At 45.4% G+C, this 26,445-nt stretch overlaps 2 protein-coding genes across 4 annotated transcripts in view; one reads left to right on the top strand and one right to left on the bottom strand.

Moving 5' to 3' along the window:
* Positions 1-3,811: 3,811 nt before the first annotated feature.
* On the top strand, positions 3,812-11,347 carry Etfbkmt (electron transfer flavoprotein subunit beta lysine methyltransferase). 3 transcript variants are annotated; one of them, XM_042677646.1, is made up of 5 exons: positions 3,874-3,889; positions 4,344-4,381; positions 5,034-5,439; positions 7,109-7,239; positions 10,909-11,347. In XM_042677646.1, exons 3-5 carry the CDS (start codon positions 5,129-5,131, stop codon positions 11,250-11,252), a joined length of 786 nt encoding a protein of 261 aa, XP_042533580.1. In that variant the 5' UTR covers positions 3,874-3,889; positions 4,344-4,381; positions 5,034-5,128; the 3' UTR covers positions 11,253-11,347. The 3 variants fall into 3 exon arrangements, with proteins under 3 accessions (XP_042533581.1, XP_042533582.1, XP_042533580.1); XM_042677647.1 differs by lacking the exon at positions 4,344-4,381 and having other exon boundaries at positions 3,812-3,889; XM_042677648.1 differs by lacking the exons at positions 4,344-4,381; positions 5,034-5,439 and having other exon boundaries at positions 3,829-3,889.
* A 2,341-nt stretch (positions 11,348-13,688) lies between these two features.
* The window catches only part of Amn1 (antagonist of mitotic exit network 1 homolog), a 46,263-nt gene continuing 33,506 nt past the window's right edge, over positions 13,689-26,445 (bottom strand). The window contains exons 4-7 of the mRNA XM_042677616.1: positions 25,852-26,069; positions 24,904-24,960; positions 21,908-22,019; positions 13,689-14,153 (exon numbers count right to left, since the gene is read on the bottom strand). Of these exons, the coding sequence (XP_042533550.1) occupies positions 14,080-14,153; positions 21,908-22,019; positions 24,904-24,960; positions 25,852-26,069 (461 nt within the window). The 3' untranslated portion in view covers positions 13,689-14,079. The remainder of the gene's footprint in view (positions 14,154-21,907; positions 22,020-24,903; positions 24,961-25,851; positions 26,070-26,445) is intronic.

Genomic DNA, 26,445 nt, shown 5'->3' with positions numbered 1-26,445 from the left:
TTTGCTGTGTGCACTGAGAGCAATAAATTTGCCCCTTGGGATTGCTTTTGCCCTGAACCACTGGCAAAAAAGAAAAAGAAAAAGAAAGAAATGTTCTCAAGACACTTTTTTGGGGGTACCAGTCCTGGTGCTTGAACTCAACCCCTGAGTGCTGTCTTTGAGCTACACCTCCACTTTCAGCTTTTTGTGGTCATTAACTGGAGATAAGAGTCTCACCAACTTTCTTGCCTGGGCTGGCTGCCAACCAGGATCCTCAAGACCTCAGCATCTTGGGTAGCTAGGATTGCAGGTATGAGCCACTGGTGCCATAGCTGATGTATCCGTCATTCTAATATACAAAGAAAGTTGAGATTGGGAGGACTGAAGTTCTAGACCCGCCTGGTTAGAAAAATCCACAAGACTTCATCTCACTAGAGAGGCTAGATGCAGTGGTGCATGCCTGTGATCCCACCAATTAGAAGCCTGAAATAGGTGAATCAAGGTCCAGGCATATACCTGGGCAGGAATTGAGGCCTTATATTTAAAATAAACCATGGAAATCCAGATACTAGTGGCTTACACCTGTAATCCTAGTTACTTAGTAGGTTGAAATCTGAGGATCATGATTCAAAGCCAGCCCAGACAGGAAAAGTCCATTGAGACTCTTTTTTTTTGGGGGGGGGGGGGGGGGCGGTCGTGGGGCCTGAACTCTGGGCCTGGGCGCTGTCCCTCAGCCCTTCAGTTCGAGGCTAGAGCTCTACCACTTGAGCCACAGTGCTACTTCCAGCCTTTTCTGCTTATGTGGTGCTGAGGAATCGAACCCAGGGCCTCATGCATGCAAGGCAAGCACTCTATCACTGAGCTACCTTCCCAGGCCCCATTGAGACTCTTATCTCCAATTATCCACCAAAAAAAGCCAGAGGGGAGCTATGGCTCAAGTGGTAGAGTGCCAGCCTTGAGTGAAAAAGCTAAGGGACAGTGCTCAGACCCTTAGTGCAAGCTCCAGGACCAAGAGATTCAGAGTTAGTATTTGTGGTTATTCAGCCCCCATGGGTGGGTTTCTAGAATGCCTAAAGGCTTGCCAGGAAAATATGATCTGTGACAAATAGGTATAGGTATACAGTGTGTTCTAGGCACTGTTTAAGGTGTGTGTGTGTGTGCTTTTAGATTTAATTTCTCCTATTTCTACAGGAGGTCAACACTACTTTTTATGTATCTATTTTTATTTATTTTGTTGGTTATGGGGCTTGAACTCAGCCTAGGTGTTGTGGCTACCACTTTAAGCCACAGCTCCACTTTTGGTTTTCTGATGGCTAATGGGAGATAAAGGTGTCACAGACTTTCCTGCCTGGGCTGTCTTTGAACCACATTCCTCAGATCTAAGAGTCCTGAGTAGCTAGGATTACAGGCAAGAACCACTAGTGTCTGACTTCCATAACTACTTTTTTTGGGGGGGGAAGGGGGGGACTTGAACTCTGGGCCTGGGCACTGTCCCTCAGCTCTTCAGCTCAAGGCTAATGCTCTACCACTTGAGCCACAGCACCATTTCCAGTTTTCTGGTGGCTTATCAGAGATGAGAGAGATCCCCAGATGTCAGCCTCCTCAGTAGCTAGGATTACAAGCATGAGTCACTGGCACCCGACTCAGAACTACTTTTTAGTTGTCTTATCGGTGAGAAAACTGAGGCTCAAAGCTTAAGCACCATATCAAAGTTCACCTACATGATAAATGACAGGACTGGAATTTCAGGCACAGGATGTGTCTACTGGGAGCTCAGTTTGTGCTTGGAGTATAATGTCCACCTGCTCAGTACATCCATTTGAAAGAACTTCCATGTCTGATCAGTTCTCTGTGACTGCTATCAAGGGCCCAGCCCTCCCTCTTCTGGCCACTATGTGAAACTGCAGCTTCTTTATTAATCACAGCTTCATCTTGGTCCATTGCTGACCTCAGACCAAGATAAAAATCTTTTAAGATATCCAATCCTGGTTGTAATTAAAAGTTATCTAAAGGTATTTTATCTGAGCTGGGAAGGTGGCTCAGTGGTAGAATGCTTGCCTTGAATGCATGAAGCCCTGGGTTCGATTCCTGAGGACCACATAAACAGCAAAAGCCAGAAGTGGCTCTGTGGCTCAAGAGGTAGAGTGCTAGCCTGAGCTGAAGAGCTGAGGGTCAGCACCCAGGCCCAGAGTTCAAGACCCACAACCGACAAAAGAAAAAAAAAGGTATTTTATCCAGTACTAATGGGTCAGATCTACAATCCTAGCTACTCATGATGCTGAGAGTTTGAAGCCAGCCTGGGGAGACAAATCTGAGAGACTATCCTCCAATTAACCATCAAAAAGCCAGAAGTAGAACTGTAGCTCAAATGCAAAGTTCTATCCTTAAGAAAAAAATCCAAAGCCGGGTGCTGGTGGCTCATGCCTGTAATCCTAAAGCCAGAAGTAGAACTGTAGCTCAAATGCAAAGTTCTATCCTTTAAAAAATCCAAAGCCGGGTGCTGGTGGCTCATGCCTGTAATCCTAGCTACTGAGGAGGCTGAGATCTGAGGACTGCGGTTCAAAGCCAGCCCGGACTCTTATCTCCAACAAACCACCAGAAAACCGGAAATGGCTCTGTAGCTTAAGTGGCAGAGCGCTCGCCTTGAGCTGAAGAGCTGAGGGACAGCTCTCAGGCCCGGAGTTCAAGCCCCATGACAGACAAAAAAAAAAAAAAAAAATCCAAGAAAGCATGAGGTCCTGGGTTCAAGCCCTAATACTGGCACAAAGACAATAATGATTGCAAGCTGAGTTGTGGCTGAAATGGTAAAGAGCCAGCCTTGAGTGAAAAAATAAAGGTTTTTCTAAGGTCATGTCTATAACAATGAGATTGAAGGATATTGTTTTGCACTTAGGAACCTTTACAAGAAACTGAATTAGAGATTTTTTTTTCTTTTCTTTTCTTTTGCCAGTTCTGGGGGACTCTGTGTTTATTCATGTAAAGGTCTTTTGAGTGTGTGTGGCCAGTATTAGGGCCTGCACTCAGAGCCTGGGCACTGTTCCTGAGCTTTTGGGCTCAAGTCTAGAGCTCTACCACTTGAGCCATGTGTCCATTTCCAGCTTTTTGCTGTTTAGTAGGACTTACTTTTCTTTTTCGTTCGTTCGTTCCTTCCTCTTTTTTCTTTTTTTTTTGGGGGGGGGGGGTCCGGTTGTGGGGCCTGAACTCTGGGTCTGGGCGCTGTCCCTCAGCTCTTCAGCTCAAGGCTAGCGCTCTACCACTTGAGCCACAGCGCCACTTCCGGCTTTTGTCTTTTTGCTTATGTGGTGCTGAGGAATCGAACCCAGGGCCTCATGCATGCAAGGCAAGTGCTCTACCACTGAGCCACCTTCCCAGCCCCTTTCCTTTCTTTCTCCTTCCTTCCTCCCTCTCTCTTGCTGTCTGTCTCTCTTTCTGCCAATGTCGCCTCTTCCTTTTTGTCGGCCGTGGGGCTTGAACTCAGGGCCTTGCACTTACTTGGCTTTTTTTGCTCAAGGCTGGAAATCTACCACTCGAGAGTCACTGCCACTTTTTGTCTGTCTGGTCTGGTCTCCAGCTTGAACCCTCAGATATCAGCCTCCAGAGTAGCGTCCTTTCCAAGCACGAGCCACCCGCCCTGGGGACTCGCAGCTGCACGCCGTGTCCTCAGGGGCTTTCGTGTCACCTCCCCCACTCTATGTGGGCTGTCACAGACTGGCACACGCGCTGCTCGCCGGCCAGATGCTGCCCACTCAGCAAACACGCTCGCAGGCAGGGCTTCCCGCCCCCGGAAGTGCTGGACAGGCTTGGCCTCCCCAGCAGCCGGAAGGCGGGGGCGGGGCTTGAGTCCAGAGATCCGCGACTTTGGGGGCCCCATTGCGCACGCGCAAACGAGCGGGAGGGCAGCCCCAGCCAGGTAAGCCCACCAGAAGGTCCGCACGTCCCCTTTAAGATCAGTTCCTGTTCCCTTGAGCAGAAGTGTTTTCTTGGTTGGCTTGTCAGGCTAACTAGATGACCCATGACCTCTCCCCCGTCCTCAGGCTCTGCAGGCCCAAGCTGGATCCCCAGCACCCGCTCATTCCCCACCCCCCGCCAGGCAGGCTGGGGACTGAGCTGCTTCCTGCCCGGCCCTGTATTTTGCTGCTTGAGTGTAGGTCTGTGTTTAAAGTAGGATTTTCCCTGTGCATGTCAGGATTACCCTGAGAAACTTAATTTGCCACCGTCTGCCACAGCCGCTTGCAGACTCTCCTGTTGTCGCTCATTCACCTAGGGTCCGCCCACAAGCACAGGCATTTGTTTTGGAGACAGGGTTTTTCTCTATTGACCCAAGCTGGCCGCCAAAACATAATCCTCCTGCCTTCGCCTTCCAGATTCTGGGATCACAGATGTGCCCCACCATGCCCAATTGGTATGTGTGTGTATTAACTGGGGCTTGAACTCACACCCTGGGCTTTGTCCTTTAGCTTTTTTTCCCCCTAGTCCTGGGGCTTGAGCTCAGGCTGAGCACTGACCCTGAGCTGCTTTTGCTCAAGGCTAGCACTCCACCACTTGAGCCACAGCGCCACTTCGGGCTTTTTCTGTGTATTGAGGAATTGAACCCAGGGCTTCATGCATGCTAGGCAAGCACTCTACCACTAAGCCACATGCCTGGCTTATGTCCTTTAGCTTCTTCACTACAGTCTGGGTTTTGTTTTGTGTTTTTTTTTTGGTCGGTCGTAGGGTCTGAACTCTGGGCCTGGGCGCTGTCCCTCAGCTCTTCAGCTCAAGGCATGCAGTCTACCACTCAAGTTTTTCTGGTGGTTTATTGGAGATATGAGTCTCACAGACATTTCTGCCCGGGCCTGACTTTGAAGCATGATCCTCAGATCTCAGCCTCCTGAGTAGCTGGGATTACACGTGTGCGCCTCCAGTGCCTGGCAGTTCTGGCTTTTTGGTAGATAATAGGAGATAAGAGTCTCAAAGACTTTCCTACCTGGGCTGTCTTTGAACTGTGACTCTTCTGAGTAGCTTCCCAGCTACAAGCATGAGCCACTGGCCCTTCTATCTTATTTTGTTTTCAGATATCTGGAGATTCCAGTTACTATCAAGGTGGGATGCTCCAGTTTGTTCTTGGGCAAGGAGACCCCATTTTGCAGCTGGGTTTTGGAAAGGGCTAATGGCATTGAGCTGTGGCTGCAAAGCTCCCAGGAGGCAGTGGCATGTCCTCAAGGCCTGGAGAAGTGCTGGCTTCTCCCTGTTTCCAGGGCACCGTTGTCCCTGGAGAGGAGCGGGAAGCCCTGTGGACCCAGAAGTGAAAGTGTTTCTGGAAGAGAACACCGAAGTCACCAGCACTGGCAGCCTCACCCCCGAAATCCAGCTACGACTTCTGACCCCCAAATGCAAGTTCTGGTGGGAGAGAGCTGACCTGTGGCCTTACAGTGATCCTTACTGGGCAATCTACTGGCCAGGAGGCCAAGCCCTGTCTAGGTACTGCCCTATTGGAATGGGGGTCGGGGACCGCCGCTCATCCTTTCTCCTCTCAGCCCCTCCAAGGCCTCATTCTCCATCTACCATACTTCATCAAAACCCCAAAGTCACCGAGGCTCACTGAGCCCTCCACTTGGTGGTGGTTTGGATGGTAACCTAGGGGAGGGTTTTATTGTGGGAAGAGAAAAGTCATCTTCTCTTAAGATTAAAAAAAAAAAAAAGCCTCCTACAGTGGAGCATGGTAGTACATGCCTGTAGCATTTGGAAAGTGGAGAAAGGAGCAGCATGAGGTTGAAGCCAGCCTGAGCTATGTGGCGAGACCTCAAAAACTCAAAACTAACAACAAACAATTAGACAAGCAGGAAGCCTCGTCCATACTTGGCTTTGGTATTTGCCAGAATGAGGAGGTCTGAAGCCTCCCAGAGGATGGATTTTCAGTTGCCATCAAGAGAGAAGACAGGAATGATCACCAGTAAATTCCCAGGGAGCCAGAGTGACCTCCACAATGCTCTCCGTTGGTCCTCTCCAGGCTTCACACAGGCATAGATGTAGATTTATTAAAAAGAAAAAAGAGCTGGGTCCTGGTGGCTCACCCCTCTAATTCTATCTACTCAGGAGGCTGAGATCTGAGGGTCGAGGTTCAGAGCCAGCCTGGGCAAGAAATTCTGTGAGACTCTTATGTCCAATAAACCACTCAGAAAACTGGAAAGTGGCACTATGGCTCAAGGAGTAGAGCGCTCGCCTTGAGCTCAAGAGCTGAAGGACAGTGCCCAGGCCCAAAGTTCAGGCTCCACGATCCACAAAAAAAAAAGAAAGAAAAAAGAAAAGAAAAAGCTAGGCACTGGTGGTTCATGCCTATAGTCTTAGCTACTCTGGAGGCTAAGATCTGAGAATCGCAGTTTAAAACCTGCCCATGCAGGAAAGTCCAGGAGACTCTTCCACTAGAAAACCAAAGTGGCACTGTGGCTCAGTGATAGAGAAATAGCCTTGAGTGAAAGAGCTCAGGGACGGCGCCCAGGCCCTGAGTTCAAGCCCCACAATGAACAACAACAAAAAAAGTAGACACTCTTTCCCCGCCCCTCAAAATAACAAAACAAAACCCATGCAAATCTCCTGTGTTTGTGTGAGTACTAGTACTGGGGCTTTTCCTTTTCTTGGCTCTTTCATTCAAGGATACTCTATCACTTGAGCTGCAGTTCTATATCTACCTCTTTGGTGGGTAATTGGAGCTAAGAATCTAATAGACTTTTCTGCCTGGGCTGAATTGGAATTGTGATCCTCAGATCCTAGCCTCCGCAGTAACTAAGATTACAGGCACAAGCTACTGGTGCCTGGCTTGTTGTTTTGTTTTTTCTTTTGTTGGTCCTGGAGTTTGAACTCTAGGCCTGGGTGCTGTTCCTGAACTCTTTCACTCAAGGCTACCTCTCTATCATTTTGAGCCCCAGCACCACTTTCGGTTTTCTAGTGATTATCTGGAGATAAGAGTCTCAAGGACTTTCCTGCCTGGGCTGGCGTTGAACTGCAGTCCTCAGATCTCAGCCTCCTGAGTAGCTAGGATTATAGGCGTGAGTCAATGGTACCCAGCTTTGGCTGTTGTTGTTGTTTTGTATAGTCCTTCCAGAACTTTCCCCATATCCCTGAGATGTTTTTTTCTTCTTTTTGAATCTAGGTATCTCTTGGATAATCCTGAAACTGTGAGAGGAAAGTCGGTGTTAGACCTTGGGTGCGGGTGTGGAGCCACAGCCATGGCTGCCAAGATGAGTGGGGCCTCAAGGATTGTGGCCAATGACATAGACCCTAGTAAGGATTCCATATTGCAAAACATTGAAAACTTAATCCTTTTTTTTCTTTCAGGATATAAATATGTGCAGACATTCAGCAACAGGATCTCATGTAGTTCTGGGTGGCTTTGAAGTTGTTATGTCACCTAGACCAGAATCAAACTCTGTGTGTGCATGTGTGTGTGTGTGCGTGTGTGTGTTTGCGTGCGCACGCGCATACGCATGTGCTTTAGTCCTGGGGTTTGAACTGATGGCTTGGCCTCTGTCCCTGAGGATTTTTGCTCAAAGCTAGCACTCTTGCACTTGAGCCAGAGCTCCATTTCTAGCTTTTGGGTAGTTAGAGATGAGAGTCTTATGGACTCTTCCCTGCTGAGGCCAGCTTTGAGCATCTTCACATTTCAGCTACCTGAGTTGTTAGGTAATGGACACAAGCCATCAGCATCTGGCTCATAGTGTTTATTTTTATTTGTATAAGTACGGGAACTTGAACTCAGAGCCACATGTTCTTACTTGGCTCTTTTTTTTGTTTTTTTCCTGCTAATCCTGGGGCTTGTACTCAGGACTTGGGCACTAATCCCTGAGCTTCTTTTGCTCAAGGCTAGCACTCTACCACTTGAGCTATAGCCAGTTTTGTTTTGTTTTTTCTATTTATATGGTACTGAGGAATTGAACCTAGGGCTTCATGCATGCTAGGTAAGCACTCTACCACTAAATCGCATTCGCAATCCTTTTTTTTTTTTTTGCTGGTCCTGGGGCTTGAATTGAACCTGAGCACTGTTCCTGAACTTCTTTTGCTCAAGGCTAATGCTCTATCATTTGAGCCACAGGACCACTTCCAACATTTTGTTGTTGTTGTTGTTGTTGGTCTTGGGGCCTGAACTCTGGGCCTGAGCACTGTCCCTCAGCTCTTCAGCTCAAGGCTAGCACCCTACCACTTGAGCCAAAGCGCCACTTCCAGCTTTTTTTGTTTATGTGGTGCTAAGGAATCGAACCCAGGGCCTCATGCATGCAAGGCAAGCACTCTACCACTGAGCCACCTTCCCAGCCCCATATATATTTTTTTTTGTTGTTGTTGTTTTGGGTCCGGTTGTGGGGCCTGAACTCTGGGCTTGGGCGCTGTCCCTCACTCTTCAGCTCAAGGCTAGCACTCTACCACTTGAGCCACAGCGCCACTTCCAGCTTTTTTCTTTTTGCTTATGTGGTGCTGAGGAATCAAACCCAGGGCCTCAGGCATGCAAGGCAAGCGCTGTACCACTGAGCCAACTTTCCAGCCCCCCAGCATTTTTTTGGTAATTTATTGGCAATCTAAGAGTCTCACACTGACTTTTCTGCCCAGGTTAGCTTTGAACTATGATCCTCAGATCTCAATCTTCTGAGTTTGCTTGGCTTTTATAATCAAAGCTGTAGCTCTACAACTTGAGGCACATCTCTACTCTTTTTTTTCTCCAGTCCTGGGGCTTGAACTCAGAGTCTGGGTACTGTCCTTTAGCTGCTTTTTGCTCAAGGCTAGAGCTCTAGCACTTGACACAGCACCACTTCCGGCTTTTTCTGTTTATGTGGTACTGAGGAATCAAACCAGGACTTTAAGCATGCTAGGCAAGCACTCTACCACTAAGTCATATTGCAGTGCCTACTTCAGCATTTTGATGGTTAATTGTAAACAAGAGTCTCAGATTTGTCTGCCCAGGCTGGCTTGGAACTGTGATACTCAGATCTCAGTAGCTAGAATTACAGGTGTGAGCCACTGGCACCCAGCATTTATGTTATAATGTTTAAGTAGTTGTACAAAGGAGTTGTCACTTAACAAAGCAGTTTATGAATACAATGTGTCTTGTTCAATGTCACTCTTATCTATTAGAATTTTTTTCTTTTCTTTTTTTTTTGGGTCCGGTCATGGAGCCTGAACTCTGGGCCTGGGCGCTGTCCCTCAGCTCTTCAGCTCAAGGCTAGAGCTCTACCACTTGAGCCACAGCGCCATTTCCAGCTTTTTCTGCTTATGTGGTGCTGAGGAATTGAACCCAGGGCCTCATGCATGCAAGGCAAGCACTCTACCACTTCCCAGCCCTAGAATTTTTTTTCTTATGCCAGTATTAGAAGGTGAACTCGGAGCCTCTTGATCTTACTTGACTTTTTCCTTCAAACCTACAACTTGAGCCACACTTCCACTTCTGGCTTTTTGCTGATTAACTGGAGATAAAGAATCTTAGAGTTTGTCTACCAGGCTGGGTTGAGACCTCAATCCTCACATGTGAGCTTCCTGAGTAGCTAGGATTACAGGCATGAACCACAACACCCACCATATTTGGAATAGTACGTTTTTTTTTTTTGGTCAGTCATGGGGCTTGAACTCTCGGCCTGGGCACTGTCCCTCAGCTCTTCAGCTCAAGGCGAGCATTCTACCACTTAAGCCACAGCGCCACTTCCAGTTTTCTGGTGGTTTATTAGAGATAAGAGTCTTATGGCCTTTCCTGCCCAGGCTGGCTTTGAACCACGATCCTCAGATCTTAGCCTCCTGAGTAGCTAGGATTATAGGCATGAGCCACCCACGGCTGGCAGTACATGTTTTAATACTGGGATACATTTTAGTGTTCTTTCTTCCTCCCCCCTCCTCCTCTCTTTCTCTGGGTCAGTTGTGGGACTTGGCTTGAACTCAGGACCTGGGTGCTGTCCTTGATCTCTTTCACTCAAGGCTAGCACTCTACTTCTTTGAGCCATAGTTCAACTCCCAATTTTCTGGAGGTTAACTGGAGATCAGAGTTCTCTTGGCCCGGTATTGGGGGCTCATACCTGTAATCCTAGCTACTCAGGAGGCTGAGATCTGAGGATCACAGTTCAAAGCCAGATGGAGCAGAAAAGTCTGTGAGACTCTTATCTCCAATAAACCACCAGAAAACCGGAAGTGGTGCTGTGGCTCAAGTGGGAGAGCATTCTCCTTGAGCTGAAGAGCTGAGAGACAGCACCCAGACCCAGAGTTCAAGTCCCAGGACCCCCCCCCCCCCCCAAAAAAAAAAAAAAGAGTTCTCAAAGACTTTCCTGCTCTGGCTTTTTTTTTTTTTTTTTTTTTCCCCAGTCCTGAGCATTCAGGGCCTGGGCATTGTTCCTGAGTTGCTTTTGCTCAAGGCTAGCACTCTACCTTGAGCAATATCGCCACCTCTGGCTTTTTCTGTGTATGTGGTACTGAGGAATCAAACCCAAGGCTTCATACATGCGAGACAAGCCACTAAGCCATATTCCTAGCCCCCCTGGCTGGCTTTGAACTGCAATCCTCAGATCTCAGTCTCTTGAGTAGCTAGGACTACAAGTATGAGCCACCAGTGGTCTGGCCTTATCTTTAAAAAACAAAAAATCCAAAAACCATTTTTACCAGATGATGGAGGCTCACATTTGTAATCCTCGCTACTTAGGTGCCCGAGATCTGAGGATCACCGTTTGAAGCCCAGGCAGAAAAGTCCATGAAACTCTCATCTACAACTAATCAGCAAAAAGCCACAAATGGAGCTCTGCCTAAGTGATGCAGTGCTAGCCTTGAGCAAAAAGTCTTGACAGTGTCTAGGCCTTGAGTTCAAGCCCCAGGATTAACACCAAAAAGGGGTGGAGGGAGAGGTGGGTTAAATTGTTTTTTAAATAAGGTTTTAGAATAGTCTATTGGTTTATATGCTAACCCATTAACTAATCATGATTTTTAAAGTTGCAGGAATGGCTGTTGCACTTAATTGTGAACTGAATTGTCTGAGTCCTTTCCCTATCTTAACTGAAGACATTTTGGATATGGAACAGGAGAAATGGGACCTGGTTGTCCTTGGAGATATGTTTTATGATGATGATCTTGCTGACAGACTCCATCAGTGGTTGAGGAGCTGCTCTCGGACCTATGGAACCCGAGTCCTGATTGGTGACCCTGGGCGCCCCCAGTTCAAAGGACACTGCATCCAACAGCAGCTGAGTAAAATAGTGGAGTTCTCCCTGCCTAAGCCCACCTGTCAGGAAAACAACGGACTGACAACAAGTGCAGTGTGGGAATTTTGGCCTTAAATTGTTGTCGTGCTTTTAAGTATCAATACAATCCTGTGTGGAAGACTGTAATCCTGGCAATTTGGGAGGCAGAGATGAGGGGATTGGGGTTCAAGGCCAGCCTGGTTTGAGACCAGTCCAAGCATAAAAGTTCTCAAAGCTAGGTACTGGTAGCTTATACCTGTAATCCTAGCTACTCAGAAGGCTTAGATCTGAGGATCCTGGTTTAAAGCCAGTCAGGACAGGAAAGTCTGTGAGACTCCTATCTCCAATTCACCATCAGAAGTGGAACTGTGACCCAAGTGGTAAGGAGCTAGCCTTGAGCTTTTTAAAAAAGCTCAGATAGTGCCCAGGACTGATGTGTGCACGCGTGCGCACTGATTTTGAACTGTGATTCTCAGATCTCAGCCTCCTTAGTAGCTAGGATTATATGTGTGAGCCCACCAGCACCCACTCTCAAGTTCTTTGTGACACTGAAACTGTATAAATATGCCCCTTATAAGCCTGACCAGAAGCTGTAATCACTAAATACATCACTAATAATATTATTATTTTGAACACACACACACACACACACACACACACACTGCAGCCAATGACTGTCATCCTCAACTACAGGGAAGTATAAATAGGAAGATCACAGATTATGGCAGCCTGAGCATACATCAAATGATGGAGAGATGTATTCTCCATCTGCTTGCTTGCTCAAGGCTGGGCTCTGTCTCTTGGGAGCCAGTTCCACTTTCAGCTTTTTACTGCCTTGCTAGAGATAATAGTCTCAAGGACTTTCCTGCCTGGGCTGCTTTTGGATCCAGATTCTCAGATCTCAGCCTCTTGAGCAGCTAGGATTATAGTTGTGAGCTATTGACATTTAGCCCAAGTATACTTCAAATAAACTTCATGAGCAGTATGAGAACTTTAACAGCGCACCCTCCTCTCTCAAGTTTGTCAGTCATGGGGCTTGAACTCAGGGCTAGGGTGCTGTCCCTGAGCTCTTTTGTTCAAGGCTAATGCTATACCACTTTGGGCTACAGCTCCACTTCCAGTTTTCTGGTGGTTAACTGAAGATAGAATCTCATGGACTTTTCCTGCACAGGCTGATTTTGAACTGTGATTCTCAGATCTCAGCCTCCTTAGTAGCTAGGATTATATGTGTGAGCCCACCAGCACCCACTCTCAAGTTCTTTATGACACTGAAACTTTATAATATGCCCCTTATAAGCCTGACCAGAAGCTGTAATCACTAAATACATCACTAATAATATTATTATTTTGAACAATCTATTGTCTGTTAGATCAGCTAAGAATAATGGGCTGGGAATGTGGCTTAGTGGTAGAGTGCTTGCATGAAGCCCTGGGTTCAGTTCCTCAATACCACATAAAGAGAAAAAGCTGAAAGTGATGCTGTGGTTCAAATGGTAGATCACTACCCTTGAGCAAAAGAAGCTCAGGGAAGCCCCAGGACAAGAAAGAAAGAAAGAAGGAAAGAAAGAAAGAAAGAAAGAAAGAGAGAGAGAGAGAGAAAGAGAAGGAAGGAAGGAAGAGGCTTTGAACCACGATCCTCAGATCTCAGCCTCCTGATTAGCAAGGTTTACAGGCATGAACCACTGGTGTCCTATTAAAGATTTTTTTTTTGTCCGTCCTGGGGCCTGAACTCTGGGCCTGGGTGCTGTCCCTCAGTTCTTCACTTCAAGGCTAGCGCTCTACCACTTGAGCCATAGCAACACTTCTGGCTTTTTTCTGCTTATTTGGTGCTGAGGAATCGAACCCAGGGCCTCATGCATGCAGGGCAAGCACTCTACCACTGAGCCATCTTCCCAGCCCTAAAGATTTTTGTTTCACAGATTGCTTTATATTGTGAAAATACCGTACAGAGGGGCCTATTAAATACCATACAGAGGGGACTATTAAAGATTTAACTTCAGCTTCTGATACCCTCCTTCCCTTCTGCTCTTGAGGCAGGTTCTTGCTATGCAGTCTGGGCTATAGCCCAAGCTAACCTTGAACTGTAGTCCTCCTGCCTTAGCCTCACAGGTGCTGGGGCTGTGGGTATGTGCCACTGTGGCCTTCCTTTATGTAGCTATATGTTTCTGAGATATAAGTACTTCTTCAAAAAGACCTATTTTTAAAATTTCTCAATTTTTCTTTGTGCATTATGAGGTGAGTTGAACTCGGGACCTGGGCACTATCCCTGAGCTTTTTCACTCAAGGCTACTGCTCTACTGCTTTGAGCCACGGCTCCACTTCTGGCTTTTTGGTGGTTAAAATTGGAGCAAAGAGTCTCATGGACTTTCTTGCCTGGGCTGGCTTTTAGCTGTAGTCCTCAGATCTCAGCTTTCTGAATAGCAAAGATTACAGGTGTGAGGCACCTGCCACTGGCACAAATGGACATTTCAATACTTTGTGAAGTAAGAGCCAGAAATAATCATGGCAGAATAATTATGCTTTTAGAAAGACTTTTACTTCAAAGAGTTCTAAGGTTTATTTGTACTAGTTAATATCTCAGAACAGCTCTAATACCTACAGAGGAGGGTATTTCAAGGGAAAACATCATTTGAAACTTACTTCACAAAACAGTCTCTTTCTCTGCCTGAGTTCATATCAGGATTAGCATTTTATAAACAAATACTTATCAAACAAATACAGACTCAAAGTCGTAGTAACATGTTTAGGAATCTGGCTAGCTTTACAGCACAAACTGCATTCATGGGGATTTAGTCTACTCTCTGAGAGCATAGCTTAAATAACACAATAGTCACGAAGTAATGCTAAATTAAGTGGGCAGCAGATATCTATTGACCCTATCTGGAAGGCAGAGTCCAGCTTTCATTGACAAATTTCCATAACCTCAGTACACAGTCCACGATACTTGCTTTAGTTTGTTTGGGCCTACTAACTGGTCCAAGACTTCTCGTGAGTGATCTATAAAAGAAAACAATGACAGTATATTAATTCACAATAATCAAAGGAAAACAATAATCAGATATAAGTTGATTATTTTTATCTCAGGGTTATTTAAAGTATTAAATATCACCATATATAGAGTGAGCATAGTATACCACTGAATAACTCATGAATTAATGGTAAGTCCTTAGTTTTTTTTTTTTAGTCATGGGGATTAAACTCAGGGTGTGGGCACTTTTACTCAAGGTTAGTGCTTTACCATTTTGAGCCACAGCTCCACTGCCAGTTTTCTGGCAGTTATTTGAAAATGAGTCTTACAGACTTTCCTACCCAGGCTTTGAACTGCAATCCTCAGATCTCAGCCTCTTGAGTAGCCAGGATTACAGGCCTGAGCCACCAGCATCCAGCTTGTTCCTGAACTTTTTTTTTTTTTGCCAGCCTGGAGCTTGTGCACTCTGGGCTTGGGCGCTGTCCCTGAGCGTTTTTGGCTCAAGGCTAGCATTCTACCATTTGAGCCACAGCACCAGTTCCAGCTTTTTTTTTTGCCAGTCCTAGGGCTTGAACTCAGAGTCTGGGCACTGTCCCTGAGCTTCTTTTGCTCAAGGCTAGCACTCTACCAGTTGAGCCACAGTGCCACTTCAGCTTTTTTTGTTTATGTGGTACTGAGGAATCGAACCCAAGGCTTCATGCATGCTAGGCACATACTCTACCACTGAGCCACATTCACAGTCTCCAAACGTTTTTGCACTACATTTGAACAGTGAACCTCCTGGCTTTTTTGTTTGTTTTGTTTTTAACTGGAGATAAAGAGTCTCACAAAATTTCCTGCCTGAGCTGACTTTGAACTGTAATACCTATATCTCAGCCTCCTAACTAACTAGGATTAACAGACATGAGCCACCAGCACCTGGCTTAAATAAAATTTTCTTTTTTTTCTGGTTTTGGGGCTTGAACACTGGGCCTGAGTGTTGTCCCTCAGCTCTTCAGGTCAAAGCTAGCGCTCTACTACTTGAGCCACAGCACCACTTGCCATTTTCTAGTGGTTTATTGGAGATGAGTCTCACGTACTTTCTTGCCCAAGATGGCTTTAAACCGAAATCCTCAGATCTCAGCCTCCTGAGTAGTTAGGATTACAGGTATGAGTCACCAGTACCTGGCTTAACTCAGATTTTTGACAGGTCTATTGTCCATTGCTAGGTAGGTGCTCTGTCACTTAAGCCATGCCAGTAGCCTTTTAAAAATTTTGTTTTCGAGGGGTGCTGCTGGGGATCAAACCAAGGATGGTCTCTGGAAGTCACAAGTTTATGGCAGATCTGGTAAACATAATGAGACTGTCTCAAAGAAAAGGTAATACTTAAGAACGAGTTTGACAAAAGTTAAAATTTTAATGCCTCTAACAAGCTGGGCACTGATGGCTCACACCACTAGTTACTCAGGAGTCTGAGATCTGAGGATCACACTTCAAAGTCAGCCCAGGTGAGAAAGTTGTGACACTCTTAACCAGCAAAAGGCAGAAAGGAGAGCTGTGGCTAAAGTAGAGCATTCGCTTTGAGCACGAAAGCTCAAGCTCAACATCTATGCCAAAGTTTAAGCCCCAGGACTGACACATACACACAGGAGTAGGATCTGCAAACTATAAGCATTATTGAATTAAAGAAGATCTAGGCAAACAGAATCACAATCATTCTCTTGACTGTTTTCTTTTAGGTCAGAAATCAGGATTTGATCTCCATACGTGACGCTTTTGCTGATAGTCTACCAACTGAGGCCACACCTCCAACCCCCCAAGAGTTGGTTATTTTTTTTCTTTTTAAAATGTTTATTGTAGACATGAATCATCAGCACAAAGCAAAAAAGACAGCCATTCTGAGCACAAGTGGCTCACATGCCAACCCAGGCAGGGAAGTCCGAGAGATTTTTATCTCCAATAAACCATGCAGAAAAAGCCAGAATTGGCACTGTGTCCCAAATGGTATAGCACTAGCCTTGAGCCAAAAGCTCAGGGACAGCACCTAGGACCAGAAAAAAGTAAAATAAAAAGGTATTGCTACAATGTCATTATTCCCCAACGTAGCTAAAAATTCACTGCATACACCATCCAATTCTCCACCTTGTCTGCCTCCCTTCCTACCTCCCCCTCCCCCTTCCTTCCTTCCTTCTTCCACTGCTAACAGCCAATGCAATTTTTTTTTTTTTTGGTCAGTCATGGGGCTTGAATTTTGGGCCGGGGCGCTGTCCCTGAGCTCTTCATTTCAAGGTGAGAGCTCTACCACTTGAGCCACAGCCCCACTTCTAGATTTCTGGTGGTTAATTGGAGGTAAGAGTCTCATGGACTTTTCTGCTCCAGCTGACTTTGAATTGTGATCCTCAGATTTCAGCCTTCTGAGTAGTTAGGATTACAGGTACGAGCCACCAGCACCTGGCTAGCCATTACAATTTTTAAAAAGAAAATCAGAGATATAGTTCTGAATTTCATTTTATCTGGTGGTGGTTTTTCAGATTATTTTGTCAGTAGTCCTTTAGTAAGCATGTCACCTAGTTTTATGTAATTTAAGAAATCTGACACTAGATGGCAGCATATTGCCACATAACACAGATGTCATAACCAGTATCCTTAAGCAGCTCTATCACATGAAAATCTACAGCAGTTAGACTAGGGTGTTTGTTGTTGTCGTCGTCGTCGTCATCATCGTCGTTGTCATCATAATCGTTGGTCGTGGGGTCTGAACTCTGGGCCTGGGCCCTGTCCTGTCCCTCAGCTCTTCAGCTCAAGGCTAGTGCCTTGAGTGCCACTTGAGCCACAGAGCCACTTCCAGGTTTTTTCTGCTCATGTGGTGCTGAGGAATCTAACCCAGGGCTTCATGCATGTGAGGCAAGCACTCTACCACTGAGCCACCTTCCCAGCCCTAGACTAGGGGGTTAAGGTAGTGAATAATATCAATAGTTTCTCTCTCTCTCTCTCTTTCTCTCTGCCACCTTCCTTTCTCCCTTCCTCCCTTTCCTTTCCTATTTATTTATTAGCTGGGTATGGTGGCTCACATCTGTAATCCTAGCTAATCAGAAAGCTACCCTCCTACCCATCCCTCTCCCATCCAGCACTGGCAGTGATGGGTCAGATTCATAGCTAGCAAGCTTTAGCACAAACAAGAGAAGCTTCTAATAACATTGTTAGGTCCAAATAGCCAAATGTCCTTATCTTGAGGCCCCAGAACAGTGCCTTGATTCAATAATACTCCCACCTCTTTCCCAGACCAGATAAACTCATGAAGCAGGCACAGACTCAAATGTACTCCCAGTGTGGACCTTGAGCAGATACGCAGCCCTTGCTTCCTCCCTAGCTCCAGCTGTGACCTTGTTTCCACCATTTCTCTCATTCTGGTTATTTCCAAACCACTCCTATTAGACAGTTCTAGTGCTCTTTCAGACCCACTGTGAATATTTCAGAGTGAATCTCTTGCTTTGGCTGAAGGTTCCCCCATGCAGTTGTGTGTGTGTGTGGCACATGCGTGTGCATGCATGCGTGTGCACGTGTGCTAGTCCTAGGACTTGAATTCAGGGCCTGGGCACTGTCCCTATGGCTTTTTGCTCAAGGCAAACATAGAGCTACTGGTTCTACGTTTAGGTGGTTAATTGGAGGTAAGAAATTCATGGACTTTCTTGACTGGGCTGCTTTGAACCAGGATCCTCAGCTCTCAGCCTCTTGCGTAGCTAGGATTACAGGCATGAGCCACCAGTCCTATTGTTGTTGTTTTTGTTTGTTTGTTTTGTTTTCTAATAAACCCATGCTGCTATTCTGTCTGGCCTTTTTCCTCTTTTTGAATCTAGCAGACATTGCCTTCCCTACTGCAGATTTCCTCCTTGAACCATGAGGGTTGTTAGGTCCCAAGAGCCCTTCGCTCTTATCTTGAGGTCCCAGACCAGAGCCTTGATTTACTAACACTCCCTCATTATCCTCTCTCTAACTGGCTGAACTCCTGTGTCTTGAGTTGTGCTCAATTGGGCCTTGAGCACAAAATCCCAGTCCAGCTTCTTCCCTGCCCTCAACTGTGACCCCTCTCCACGAGAGTTATGTCCTACCATTAGTTTTCTTCATACCAACCCTCACCAGACAATGTTGGTATCTCCACTACAAATACACCATGAGTAAGCTAGGAGGCTGTAGCTCTAGCTGGGGAAGGAGGGTTCCCCTTCTACAGGTTTTTCCCCCCAATAAACCTATGCTGGAGTTGAGCCTTCTCTTGTCTACTATGTGCCTTTTTGAACCTAGCCAGGGTAGAGAGCATACATTTGCCTTGTCTAGAGTGTTAGATTAGTATTAAAATCTATAACAGGCCGGGCACAGGTGGCTCACACCTGTAATCCTAGCTACCTACCTAGGAGGCTGAGATATGGGGATCACCATTCAAAGTCAGCCCAGGCAGGAATCCCCATGAGAATCTTATCTCCAATTAACCATCAGAAAACTGGAAGTGGTGCTGTGGCTCAAGTGGTAGAGCACTTGCCTTGGACACCCCATGACTGACAAAAAAAAATAAATCTAAAACAGTTTTTTTTTGTGTGTGGGGGTGTCTGGTTGTGGGGCCTGAACTCTGGGCCTGGGCTCTGTCCCTCAGCTCTTCAGCTCATTGCTAGCACTCTACCACTGGAGCCACAGTGCCACCTCTGGCTTCTTTTTTTTTTTTGCTTATGTGGTGCTGAGGAATCGAACCCAGGGCCTCATGCATGCAAGGCAAGTGCTCTAACACTGAGCCACCTACCCAGACCTCTAAAACAGTTTTAAGGACAGACATGAGAGAGTTTTAGTGGTAATAATTCATGAACTATTAGAGAGAATATTAAGAAAAGTTGGAACTACAGGTCAAGTAGGAGAGTACCAGCCGTGAAGCAAAAAGACAAGGGAGAGCCCCAGGCCCTGAGTTCAAGAGTACAACCCCACACCCAAAAAAAAAGAGTACAAACCCCTGTGTGTGTGTGTGTGTGTATTATTATTATTCTTAAAAGAAAAAAAGCTAAGCCCTGGTAACTTATGCCTTGAGATCATCTAAGGATTACAGTTCAAAGCCAGTCCAGGCAGGAAAGTGTGTAAGACTGTTATCTCCAATTAACTGCCAGAAAATGGGAAGTAGAGCTGAGGTTCAAAGTGGTAGAGCACTACTTAAGTATAAAAGCCTAGGCTCTGAATTCAAGCCCCATGACCACCAATTAAAACACACACACACACACAAATCCTGAGCAACAAATCTCTTTTTGAGCCAGGTTCTAGTGGCTCATGCCTGTAGTCCTAGCTCAGGAGGTTCAGATCTGAAGATCCTGGTTGGAAGTCTTGAGAAACTCATCTCCAAATGACCAGCAAAAGACCAGAAATGATAGTGTGGCTCAACTGGTAGAGCACCAGCCTTGAGAGAAGAAGCTAAATAAGTGCATAAGGCCCTGAGTTCAAGTCCCAATACTAGCACACACACACACACACACACACACACACACACACACACACACACACACACAAAGAAGGAAGTTAGTGCCATCTGTTTATGAAAAATTAAGCCTTTTAGAAAGCAGATTTGTAGGGCTGAGAATGTGGCTTTGTGGTGGAGTGCTTGCCTAGCATGCATGAAGCCCTGGGTTTGATTCCTCAGTACCACATACACAGAAAAGCCAGAAGAGGCGCAGTTCTGGCCTTGAGCAAAAGAAATTCAGGGACAGCGCCCAGGCCATGAATTCAAGCCCCAGGACTGGCACAAAAAAAAAAAGGAAAAAAGAAAGCAGATTTGTAATTAAAGAAAACATTGAGCTGAGTGTAATGGTTCATGACTGTAATCTCAAAATTTAATAGACTCAGGCAGGAGGATTGTGAGTTTGAGGCCAACCTAGGCTAAATATTTGAGACCCTGCTTAAAAAAGAAATAGGTCCAGGAAATGGAAACAAGCATTCTCTTCATTGCTGTTTTCATTTTCTGTTCTTTTTGTCTTGTTTTATCTATCGTTGGGAGGGTGAGGGGAGGCACAGAAATGGAGGGACAAAGAAGTGGTACTCACTAGACACTATGTGGAAAATGAACATACAACGTGTGGCTGAGGCTGGGAGGAAAAACTGGGAGGAGGAGGGAAGGGGTGACATTGTCCAAAAAGAGATGTACTGTTTTGAAAAAAATTTTTTTTTCTGGTCCTAGGGCTTGAACTCAGGGCCTGGGCTCAGTCTCTGAGCCTCTCTGTGCTCAATGCTAGCGCTCTACCACTTGAGCCACAGCACCACTTCCAGCTCTTTCTGTTTATGTGGTTCTGAGGAATTGAACCCAGGGCTTCATGCATGCTAGGCAAACACTCTACCACTAAGCCACATTCCCAGCCCAGAAGTGTACTCTTTACCTGACTTATGTTAACTGTAACCCCTCTGCACATCACTTTTATAGTAACAGTAATAAATATTTAACAAGTAGAGACAATGAAGATAATAGTTACCTGAGAAGCACCCTATGTTGTTCAGTGTGCATGTGAAGTTCATATGTATCCACTGGGGTAGATGTACAGACTTTTAGAATTGGACCTAAGAATTAAAGGACTTTCCTACCTCTGCTGGCTTCAAACGTTAATCCTTATAACTCAGCCCCCCTGAGCAGTTAGGATTATAGATATGAGCCACTAGCCCTCAGCTGGGTCTTGCAGCCTTGCTTAGCTTTTCTGTTTCAGGTTGACACTCAACCACCTGAGCCATACTTCAACCTCCAGCTTTTTGTTCCAGTTAACCAACTAGAGATTAGAGTCTCTCCTATTTTCCTGCCCAGGCTGAACTGGAACCCAGATCTTCAGATCTCAACCTCCTGAGTAGCTAGGATTACAGGTTTGAGCCATAGGTTCCTGGAGGTTATGGCTCTTTTATGCTCCATCAGTGAAAGGCTCATTATTCCTGAGTCAGAATTATTCTGAATCTCAATGTCTACAGCTTGCTGATGTAACTTTATAACAGATAAGTTTATTGTCTACATAAAGCATATATTTTGGGTGAATGAATGAATGAATTTTTGCTGGTCCTGAAGCTTGAACTCTGGGGCTTGGGTGCTATCCCTATACTTTTTGTTCACCGCTAGCGCTCTACCACTTGAGCCACAGTGCTATTTTTGACTTTTCCTGTGATTTAATTGGAGAAAAGAGTCTCAGAGACTTTCCTGCCAGGGCTGGCTTTGAACTGCAATCCTCAGATCTCAGCCCCCTAAGTAGCTATAATTACAGGTCATGAGTCACCAGTGCCTAGCTAAATTGTGTGTGTGTGTGTGTGTGTGTGTGTGTGTGTGTGTGTGTGTGTGTGTGTGTGTGTGTGTGTGTGTGTGTGTGTGTGTGTGTGTGTGTGCTGGTCCTAGGGTTTGAACTCAGGGCCTGGGTTGCTGTCCTTGAGCTTTTTTTCCCTGCAAGGCTAGCATTCTACCACTTGGGGCACAGCTGGACTTCTATTCGTTTTGGTGCTTAATTGGAGATTAGAGTCTCATGGACTTTCCTGCCAAAGCTGTCTTCAAACTGAGACAATAAGATCTCAGCCTCCTAAGTAGCTAGGATCATAGGCATGAGCCACCAGTTCCTGGCTTACACATCATGTTTGATAAGCAGGCCATGACCAGGGCTGCGGCCATCAGCCTCAAACAGCTGACATTTAGTGAGGGAGGTTCCCAGTGTCATAAGTACAGAGAAGGAAACAGAATAGATGAAGTTATTTCCTCAAGGTCTCCCAGTTAATATACATGAAGATGAAAGTGGAGGACTCCAAAGTCTCTGGGACTGACCTGTTATCAGGGGGCATCCATGGAAGCACAATATGCATATCTGGGGGCAGTAGGTAAGAACAGCTTCCACAGCATCATCCGTCAGATTGACACAGTGCCCCATGTGAATCTCCTGTTATGAAGAAGAAGAAGAAATCAATATGTAGCAAAAGATTATGTCTGATTAATCTTAAAACTACTGAATGAACCCAGTGCTGGTGGCTCATACCTGTAATCCTAACTACTCAGAAGGCTGAGAGCTGAGGATCATGGTTCAAAGTCAACCTGGGTAGAGGTGAGACTGAGACTCTTATTCTAATTAACCAACAAAAGCCAGAAATGCAAATATGGCTCAAATGGTAGAGCTCCAGCCTTGAGTGAAAAAGCTAAGCAAGAGCACAAGTACCGACACACACACACACACACACACACACACACACACGAAAGTAAAAGATGAAAGCAAGGAAGGATGACATTGTCCAAAAAGAAATATACTCAGTACCTGACATGAAACTGTAATCTCTCTGTACATCACCTTTATAATAACAAAAAATAAATTAAGAAAAAACTCTTCTACTGAAAAAGGAGGAGGAGAAAGCACATCTACAGTAACAGTATGAAAAAGTTGGGATGGGGAAGTGGCTGGGAAAGTGGCTCAGTGGTAGAGCACTTGCCTTGCATGCCTGAGGCCCTGGGTTTGATTCCTCAGCACCACATAAGTAAAAAGAAAAAATCCGGAAGTGGTGCTGTGGCTCAAGTGGCAGAGCTCAAGCCTTGAGGTGAAGAGCTGAGGGACAGCGCCCAGGCCCAGAGTAGTTCAGGCCCCACGACCGAACCCAAAAAAAAAGAAGGAAAGAAAAATAAAGTTGGGAAACCATTCAGATACAAAAACAGTCTACTCACAACAAACAAACACAAACCAACTAAATAGAAAGGACCAGTATAATCCTAAAGAACTTTGGACGATAAACTAGCTTTGAAGCCAGGTGCAGGTGGCTCCCACTTATAATCTTAGTTACTCAAGAGGCTGAGATCTGAGGATTCAGGTTTAAAGCCAGTCTGAATAGATAACAGGCTCTTATCTCCATTTAACCAGAAAGAAAGCCTGATATAAAGGCTTGATTCAAATGGTAGAATACCAGCTTTGAGCAAAAAAGCTAAGGGATAGCACCCAGGCTTTGAGTTCAAACCTGCGTACCAGCATAAAAAGAAAAAAAAATTAAAAAAGGAAAGAAACATAAAAACAGGCCTGGAAGGTATCAGTCTAGTGATAGAGCATGATAGGGACATGAACATGAAATATACGTCTAAACAAAGACTTGTATCTAAGTCTAAACTGGAAACAAGTGAAATATCTACCATATGATGAAAGTATAAATAAAACTGTGCAGATCTGTATTGCAGAATACCATTCAGCAAGAAAAGGCAGTGTCATTAACACTGAAGCCATAAACTTTGCACTAAATGAAAGAAGTGAAAACAGAAAACAAACAAAAACAATACAACAAAAACAGAAATGACACCAGTGGCTCACACCTATTATCCTAGCTATTCAGGAGGCTAAGATCTGAGAATTGTGGTTCAAAGCCAACCTGGGAAGTAAAGTCCATGACACTCTTTCCTCCAATTAATCACCAAAAAGCTGGAAGCAGAGATGTGGCTCAAGTGGTAGAGCACTAGACTTGAGCACAAAAGCTCAGTAACAACATCCAGACCCTGAGTTCAAGCCCCACACAAAAACAAAACAAAAATAAAAATAAAAAATAACAGACTGTATTCTCAACTCTCTTCTGATATATGTCGATCCTTGTGTCCAAAGACTGAATACTAATTTAAGATCTTTTAATGGTTCTGGGGATTGAACCCAAAATTTGGAGCATGCTAGGCAAGTGCTCTACTCTTGAAGCCACACATTTAGGCTTCTATTTTTATTTTGTGTTTGAGCCTAACTTTGTCACTCAAGATCCTTCTGACTCTACCTCCTGAGCAGTTGGGATTACAGGTATACACCACCATGACTGGCTCTAATTTAAATCTTTTTCAAAATGGTTGTAGAAAGTGTCTACTAATAAAAATAAGAGTCTGATAGGCACCAGAGTTTCATGCCTGTAATTCTAGCTGCTCAGGAGGCTGAGAGCTAGTCTGCTAGGACTTTCCTGCCAATCTGGCAGGAAAATCTGATACTCCAATTAACCAGCAAAAAGACAGAAGTAGAAGTACTGCTCAAGTGTCAGAGCACCAGTGGAAGAAGCACTGAGTGGAAAAAGCTAAGGGAACACAAGAGACCCTGAGTTCAAGCCCCAGCACTGGCACAGACACACAAAAGTTAGGTTTTTTGTTTTTGGGGGGTTTTTTTTGGTCCGTCGTGGGGCCTGAACTCTGGGCCTGGGCGCTGTCCCTCAGCTCTTCAGCTCAAGGCTAGCGCTCTACCACTTGAGCTACAGTGCCACTTCCGGCTTTTTTCTTTTTGCTTATGTGTGCTGAGGAATCGAACCCAGGGCCCCATGCATGCAAGGCAAGCACTCTACCACTGAGCCACCTTCCCAGCCCCGAAAAAATTAGTTTTTTTGTTTTGTTTTTGTCGGTCATGGGGCCTGAACTCAGGGCCTGGGCACTGTCCCTCAGCTCAAGGCTAGCACTCTACCACTTGAGCCACAGCGCCACTTCCAACTTTTTCTGCTTATGTGGTACTGAGGAATCGAACCCAGGGCCTCATGCGTGCAAGGAAAGCACTCTACCACTGAGCCACCTTCCCAGCCCCAAAAAGTTAGGGTTTTTTTGTTTTTGTTTTTGTCGGTCATGGGGCCTGAACTTAGGGCCTGGGCACTGTCCCTCAGCTCAAGGCTAGCACACTACCACTTGAGCCACAGTGCCACTTCCAACTTTTTCTGCTTATGTGGTACTGACGAATCGAACCCAGGGCCTCATGCATGCAAGGAAAGCACTCTACCATTGAACCACCTTCCCAGCCCACATAAAAGTTAGTTACATCAACTTTACAGATATTTTCAAATTACCTCTAACTTCTTAGCACATGGTCCACTAACCAACGCAAGCACACCACTGTCAGAGACCTAAGTCAAGGAAAAAGAAACAGCCCATAAATGGAGAAAATAAAAACAGAACTTTCTAGAATGGATTAATCACTTAGCTATAATTATCTCCAATCTCCTTACATCCCTTCCACCTCTGTCGCTTAAAGCAATGAAGGGCACGATGCCAAATTCTATTATAATTATTTAACCACCCAAAACATGAAATAGTAAAAAAAAAAACTTTATTTTTTGTCAGTTGTGGGTCTTGAACTCTGGGTCTGGGAACTGTCCCTGAGCTCTTCAGGTCAAGGCAAGTGCTCTACTACTTAAGCTGCAGCGCCATTTTTAGTTTTCTGGTGGTTAACTGGAGATAAGAGTCTCACAGACTTTCTTTGCTCAAGCTGGCTTTGAATTGTGATCCTCAGATGTCAGCCTCCTGAGTAGTCCTGGGGCTTGAATGAGTTAGGGCCTGGGTGGTCTCCCTGAGCTTTTTTACTCAAGGCAGGTGTTCCACCATTTGAGCCACACTTTTGCCAGACCTGGGGCTTGAACTCAGGGCCTGGGCACTGTCCCTGAGCTTCTTTTGTTCAAGGCTAACACTCTATCACTTGAGCCACAGCGCCACTTCCGACTTTTTCTTCTTATGTGGTGCTAAGGAATCGAACCCAGGGCCTCATGCATACAAGGCAAGCGCTCTACCACTGAGCCACCTTCCAAGCTCCATTTTTGGCTTTTTGCTGGTTAAACTGGAAATAAGAATCCTACTGACTTTCTTGCCTAGTCTGGCTTCAAACAGTGATCCTCTGATCTCAGCCTCCCGAGTAGCTAGGTCTACAGGCATGAGCTAGTCATTTTAACAATAGAGAGAATGCTGTTGTGATTAGTCCTGGGGATAATTGTGTGGATACAAAATGAAGTTATTTCATTTACCTGGCTGGCAGAAAAGTCAACGCATTGCAAAAAGGGACAGTTTTGTCCTAGAGCATGTAAGGCCATGTCAGTAATACTCAAGCATCCACCTAAGTCAATGATCTTCAGCAGCCGGCAGTTGAGCGCAAGTGCAAGGACACCTTCATCAGTGAGGCCGCAGCATCTTTTCAAAGAAATCTCATGCAAGTAAGAGCAAGATGCAGCCACAGCTTTTATTCCTGGAGAAAAGCATAATGACATACCCATGAGTGGCAGGTGTGAATTTGTGAGCTGTAAAATGAAGCATTCACAAAGAAACAAGGAGGATAGAATTACTGCCTCAAGTGAACACCACAGGAAAGTCGGTGTGACTTGAGCTGAGCTGTGGCTCAAGTGGAAGGGTGGTAGCTTTGAGAGAGAGAGAGAAAAAAAAACCCTCAGAACAGTGCCTTTGCATTAAAGTCCTAGGACCTGCACAAAAACAAACAAAAAACAATCCAAAACAGTAGATAACTTCTTCCCATGAAGAAATTCAAACACAGACAGACTAACTTATCCTATAGGATAAGATTTACTGATTTATTTATTTACTTTTTATTTTTTTGTGTGCCACAA

The sequence above is a fragment of the Dipodomys spectabilis genome, unplaced genomic scaffold (genome assembly GCF_019054845.1).
Source record: "Dipodomys spectabilis isolate Male_0828 unplaced genomic scaffold, ASM1905484v1 ptg000039l, whole genome shotgun sequence".
Classification (NCBI taxonomy): Eukaryota; Metazoa; Chordata; class Mammalia; order Rodentia; family Heteromyidae; genus Dipodomys; species Dipodomys spectabilis.
The sequence above is the reverse complement of the archived record's forward strand: the minus strand, read 5'-3'. Positions and strand labels throughout refer to the sequence as shown.

Coding starts and splice junctions, on each gene's coding strand:
- Etfbkmt (XM_042677647.1), top strand. CDS start 5,129: ATGGCATTGAGCTGTGGCTGCAAAGCTCCCAGGAGGCAGTGGCATGTC. Junction 5,440..7,108: donor GGAGGCCAAGCCCTGTCTAG/GTACTGCCCTAT, acceptor TTTTGAATCTAG/GTATCTCTTGGATAATCCTG. Junction 7,240..10,908: donor GGCCAATGACATAGACCCTA/GTAAGGATTCCA, acceptor TGATTTTTAAAG/TTGCAGGAATGGCTGTTGCA.